The sequence below is a fragment of the Nilaparvata lugens genome, unplaced genomic scaffold, assembly GCF_014356525.2.
Source record: "Nilaparvata lugens isolate BPH unplaced genomic scaffold, ASM1435652v1 scaffold3849, whole genome shotgun sequence".
Lineage (NCBI taxonomy): Eukaryota > Metazoa > Arthropoda > Insecta > Hemiptera > Delphacidae > Nilaparvata > Nilaparvata lugens.
The window spans coordinates 1-6,876 of NW_024090482.1; the positions used below are offsets into that span (position 1 = coordinate 1).

At 30.8% G+C, this 6,876-nt stretch overlaps 1 protein-coding gene across 1 annotated transcript; it reads left to right on the forward strand.

The window, feature by feature from the left end:
• Positions 1 to 538: 538 nt before the first annotated feature.
• On the forward strand, positions 539 to 2,744 carry LOC111045708 (FH2 domain-containing protein 1-like; the record flags this gene model as incomplete). The annotated part of the gene is given in 4 exon segments (XM_039444252.1): positions 539 to 708; positions 1,100 to 1,203; positions 1,644 to 1,819; positions 2,421 to 2,744. Coding segments are annotated over 4 exon segments (600 nt in total), but the record flags the coding sequence as incomplete, so codon positions are not given.
• Positions 2,745 to 6,876: the final 4,132 nt, after the last annotated feature.

Genomic DNA, 6,876 nt, shown 5'->3' on the forward strand with positions numbered 1-6,876 from the left:
CTAGAATCTAAAGGTGCGTACAGATATACGTGCCGCGAACATGAGCAATTCACTTTTAATCAGCTGATGCCAAGCTTTTTATATTTGTATCTTACCGTTTCTGTAAAAATACAGATATAGTCAGCTGATTAGCTGAAAGTGAATTGCTCATGTTCGCGACGCATATATCTGTACGCACCTTTATACATGATTGACGAAAACGATTTTTAAAAATAACAGCTGATCTTTTTCACCTATCATGTATTAGATTCTAGGCCTACACGTTGCAATATCGTATGCCAGGGCCTTGTATTAGAGGTGGCTATGATAATACTTATTATAAATGTATTAAAATTCAAGATGAATTAACTGTCCATTTTATTTTAGATTATTCACATAATAATAACAATATCTTGGAACAGTTTTGAGATGGTATTGCAATAAGATGAAATAAAAGCGATCACAGATTTTTATTTCATTTATCAACTTGGAACATGTATCCAATAATAATACAGTGCATTATAATAATTTATTGTACTTTTTTCTTCAGGGAACTTATGCTGGTAACGCAGATGCGATCAAGATCAGCTCTCTGGCAATGCTGGCTGACACAAGAGCCAATAAGCCAAAGATCACATTTCTGCACTATGTGGTTGATGTGGCTGCATCCAATGATGCCAGTATGCTAGCATTCAGAAGCAAGGTTGCCGATTTCCAGAGAATGTCAAAGTGAGTTTCGTTTTAAAAGCCTATTCTCTTTTTAATGTTATTTTCGGAAGTATTTTTTTTCAAATCCAATATAATGTTACCAATATGATGTGAGTAGATGGGGACTTGAGTGACAGTTAAGGTGTTTGTATTGTAATATCTATTATTTTCCAAACCTAGGTTTTTTTCAAGTATTCGTCAAATCTCTGAATGATTTTCTGTCCTTTGAGTCCAAAGAAAATCATAAGTTAATATGATGAATGTGATGATTGGAAAATTATAAGTGATATCTTGTTAAAGATGACTGATGGCAATTTGAATATTTGTATTTTTGGTATGTGTTATAAAACTTTTAGAAAGTAATATAATAGAGCTCAAAGCAATACTAATCATAATATTATTTCATTTTCAGGACACCGTTTGCAGCCCTCGAAGAGGAGGTGAATTCATTGGTGGAGGGAGTAAAAGACATCAGCAAGAGAATCGAATCGAGCCAAGTGTCTTCTCAATTCGGTGGTAAGTTTCACACCCTACAAATATACCAACCATCCATTGATTGTATTGAAATTTTTGGACACACAATATGAACATACAATTTCAAATCGACTGTAGGAGAAGTCGAGACAATTTTCAATTTATGGTATGAGAAGCCTATACTGTGTTTGTGTTTATAATAACATTAACCCAATTGAAAAGTAAAAATAGCTAGCTAGCATTGTCAAATATCAAGACTGGTATGCTATATGATAAATGAGAGATAATAAAATTACAAACCGATTAAATTATTTGTATTCTACCTGTTATTCAACAATATTAACAGTGATAACCTTTGGTGCACAAACAGTGGGAATGAGTCTGAAAAATATTTCATATCCTAAGCCTAAACTTCGAAATTTTAGAATAATACTTGAAGAGCCTATCAAACATGTACCTTATTTTATTGTTTACTTTTCCAGATTTCTTCCACAATGCGAAACAACAGGTGGATTGTCTTGTCAAGAAATTGAAGAAAATTCGAGAGGTGAAATCTCAACTGGCAGTTCACTTGTGTGAGGAGCCTGCTGCTTTCCAGCTGAATGACTGCTATCAGCTATTTGCTGACTTCTTCACCAAAGTCAACAAAGCTTTTCAAGTGAGTACATACAATAATAATGATTGTTGTCCATTGTAAATATTCCAAAGAATGATAGATGATTTTATTCAACAAATTCAGATCCTTTTGATTCATACTCTGCTTCTTATAGCAAAACCAGAATAGATAATGTATTGTCGTTTCAGCTATTAATCATTAGTCATCAGTTTCTTAAAGTTTACAGATGGAACTCACTGAGATAATGCATTTATTCAAATTCATATGAGTTAATGAGTATTATCAAACGAAAATCCAAGTTAAATGCTTTACAGCAAAATTAAATTGACTTACAGCATTTAGTTTTGATTTCCGTTTAATAATAATAATTCTTATAGTTCTTTTTCATTAGATTTAGGTAATTCCATATAACTCTTTATAGTTCTATCATAAATTATTATGAATTGTGTTTGAAGCTTTGCCAATCAAATTGATTCGGAATCCTATTTCAAGATGTATTGTGAATAGATTATTCTTTTGAAGCATTATATTAGGGTATCTTTCTATAAATGTCCAGTCTTTCTACCACAAGTCTCTTAGAGTTTGATTTCATTCAAATTGTCTAAATTGATCAAATTGCTAATGATGTTATTTATATTTTAAGGAAAACGATCAGATGAAGAAATCTGAGGAAAAAGCTGCAAAATTGAAGGCTGAAAAGTCGACCAACAACAAGGTTGTAAAAGCGAAGAGAAGAACATTAGACAGCGAAGTCGAACAGCTCATCAACGAAGTGAAAAATGGGGCATACTAGATGGAGTAACCACTGGATCAAGGTGCTAGATGTAATATCATCAATGGTTCAACACACTAAGAAGTCACCAAGTTAGCAAATTCTTCAATGACAATAGACAATGGATTGTCTTGCTCTGATGAGTTGATACGTAAATAGTTATTGAATTTCTAATGTCTAGTCCAGAGTCTTGTATACTTTTACTTTTTATATACTAACAACGAAGTTTGTCTTTAATTTTATTCAACTCGCTAATATTTTAGAAAGTCACAACGACGATAGACAATTTATTGTCTTATTCTGATTATGTATATGTAAATATCTGTGTATTTGTTTTTTAGGTTTTAAATCTTTATAGGTTATTTTATATAAGTTTTTGAGTACAAACACATTGGATATATGTGATTTATATATAGTTGATTTTATATTAGTTTTTGAGTACAAACATATTGGATTCAATATGATTCAGATCACAAGTTCTCTAAAGAAGTAACATTTCCAAGTAGGTAGTTTCTAAAAACGACCATAGACAATAATAACTGATTGTCCGATAATGATTTCGAATGTGTATTATATTACAATATATATAGAGTTTTAATTATTCATTTGAAGAAATTATAGAGATAGATGTAGCCTAGTTTTATATTTATATTTCAAGAATGCTATTTCAAATTTGACAATGCTTCAAAGGGCAAGATGCGATAAATTTGCTTAATATATCTTTTTTTAGGTAACTGTTGAGATGTATATGCTTAAAAAAATATTATAATTCATATTATATTCAGATTTTAGTAATTTGTTGATCTACGATATTGTCGACAGATTAATTATTAGTATTGATCTCATCTCAAGACTGAAGAAGTTTAAGAGAAACTCATGAGGCTGAGAACATTTTAAAGTAACTTGAAAGTCTGATTGTAAAGTTTGCTTTAAAAATACACGTAGTCTATGAAATTATCATTGTTAAGTATAGAAGTTACTTTGATATTGATAAAGTTCTATAGAAATTTATATAGAATAAGAGTATTTTAAATTATAAAAGTTATAACTACCAATATTAGAAATTTAGAAGTGTCAAACTAGTTAATATTAAAATGACGGTAATACCACAATAGCTTTATAATTAATAATATAATATTTTATGGTGTAGACTAGATTTCCAAAAAAATATTGATGTAACAAAGAAGATTCTTAATTACGTATTTAGGATAAATTTTATTTTTAAACTGATTGAAAATTAGACTTATTCTGTGATAATTTATCTCAGGGAATAGTTTTTTCATCAACTTTGAATCAAATTATATTTATAATTATGCTTGTAATGAATACATAGTGATAATTATTCCAGAATATGAATTAAGGAGTCATTAATAATAGAAAAAATAATTATTTTACATGTAATGTATAGAGATTTATAGTAGATCCTAATAGTAAATGTGATAGATAACACTAATATAGCCGATATATTTTAGGTAGGTAGTAATTAATTAATAAAGAATTTTAATTATATAGTTCCTAATACTTTGCAACAAAAGGCTTTAAATCATAAGATTACTAAAATTGAAAAATGGTAGATTCTCTGGCATCAACCATTTGAATAGGTACTGATAATAGTTGATGATACGCGTTGATGATAGTTAGAAATAGCAAAAGGAAGGCTGAAAGGTGCAATAAAAAGTAATCAATGTGTATCAAATCGTAATAAAAATATGTAATAAGTGAATACCGGTGCTCACAATAGTTTTGTAGATCTCACTCATAAGTTATAATGAATGTATTAATCGTTCTAGATTTAAAAAAATGTTATGAGTAAATACCAGTGTATCCTATGCGTGATTTCTGTCAATATTTGATATCAACTGCACTCAATGTTCAATAAATTTGTGATGATAAATAATAGACTATTTCAAATCAAGCTTTGTTTCATTTGTGTGATTCCTTATTTAAAGAGTTATTGGTTATGTTAATAGCTATTCACTTATTTCTTAGTTGGAATTTTTAAACATAGGCCTACGTGTTGTAGACCTATGTATATAGAATATGATGATAATACTATATAAATAATCTAATCTATCTTAGAATCTATCTAAATAAAAATATCCGATTTCCTACTGAACAACTCTACACCGAATTTCCTGTTCTTGACATAAGACAAATCTAAATTAAAACTCTTCTTATTTTTATCAAATCGTACAGAACAGAAATTTTTACACAGCTACACCATAATACCCACTAGATGTATTTTGGATTTTATACACCTAGAGCTACCTTTACATCGGTCGTTAACAGCTCATTTCGTATTGCCCACCTACTTTATCGCAATCTTCCAATCACAATAAAAGAAGCTGAGGGATGTATTGCTGCTAACTACAAAAAGAAGATAGTCACATGGTTGCTTGGTATTGGTCGGGAGCATCAGAAGCCCTCATAAACTCGCCTTATATGTAGATTCTGATTCAAACTCTGTTAACTCTGGTACTGTGATGCAAACTCTGAACATTATACTATAGTAATCTTTATAAAAAAACCCACGACATCATGCTCTGTTTATTAAAAAAACTATCAATGATTTATATATGTATTTTTCTTTATTAATATATTTCCAATATTGTAATAGTTGAGTGAGTATAATATTAAGGCAGAATACTGCAGGATTTTTTATTTTACAGTTATTATAGATAGAAATTCTTCCCCCACACACGAACCAATAGTCTATGTGGAGGAATATTTATTTCGGGAAAATATTTATTATTGAATTGTAATGTGAATGTTTCAGTGATGTATTTTTGATGGAAATAAAAAAATTGAATTGAAAAAAAATGAATTTGATTGGAAGAGTACATTGACAGAATGCTAACCGGTAGTAGGCCTATCCCTGTCCCTGCCATAAAAAACAGCAGGCGAATGATGTAGGGAGACAAAGGATAGTAAAAGTAAGTCTCAAAATCAAGCATAAAAATGAATTCATTGTTTATTTGATGAAGGCTATTAACAAAACTTCAAACAATACCATGCCGTCTAAGTCGGATGATAATCTTTTTCTTGGCGAAAATTCATTGAAATAAATACTCATGCTCAGGCTCATCACGAAAGGTTATTTTTTCCCAATTGAGTTTTATAACCGATTTCCATAAACAATACGGTGTCAAAACGATTGTGACTCTTCAGAAAAGTATTATTGACTCAAATTGTGTATGAATCAGATAGATAATTCAAAGGTGAATATGGTAGAAGCGGGGTGCACGGTCCTGAACCTGGGTGCAGGGCCCGCAATCGAATGTGGGGCCATGAATAATAATTGGTCTACTACTTAATAATCCTTAACCTATGCGAATAGTTTAAAGAAAATATCACTAAATCAGTTCAAGACTTAATTACATTTTATACTCTCTGATCCCTTTCCCGACCATGTGTTAGTAAGAAGGATATTATTTTTATTCTTTCCAGAGAATCGACAAATTTATTGTTGAAACACCGCCGATTCATGTAGTTACATCACGGTAAATTTTATATTATCGTTCTTCAACGATACATTTTTCCATACATATGAAGATAACTTATGAAAAAAATTGAATGGATTATGTCAGCTAGTTTGAATGCTAGAGGAATTTTCAAGCTGTTCTAGAATCAGTAGAGCGAGTAGAATAAGATAGGACTAGTACTTCGACAAAAAAAAAGTTCAACTTTTTCCCATCAAAATTGATGGTAAAATTCTGTGTACTCATACCAATTCAACCTGTAGGCCTATCTTATAATTATTATTGTTTTGGTGTGAACTCTCTCCAGTATGCATTTCTGAAATAGCCGTGTGAACGGAGCAGTAATTACGAGAAGCCAGGATAATGGTGGAAATTCCTTGTCTATTTTGGGCAACGAAAATTTATGGTGGGGGGGTTGAAATGTGAAATGTGGGGGGTGACTGTGGGGTGGGCTGGGGAGACCGTGCACTGGCGAAACCTTTGTCTACTTACCGATTGAAATTCCATGACATATCAATATTGATAATGATTATTGTGTTGTCTCATTGGCCTGAGCCGAATTAATACTTCAATAAATTCTGATGATGAAAAGGTCTTCTGATTGTAGATCAGCTCGAAATTATCTTCTAGCATTAAAATTAGCGGAATTGGTTAATGAAAGCTTTATATTAATATTTCAAGTCATTCTCTACAAAACGAGTAATGTAATCTTATTCCTTATCAAATAATTAAAATATAAAATTCTTTCAAACCACCAATCCATTGTGGAGGGAGTCCATATTTTTGTCGTAGCCTTCAGAGTCAACTCAAAGCAAGCAAATTTCCCTCTCAATTCGGTGGTGAGTATT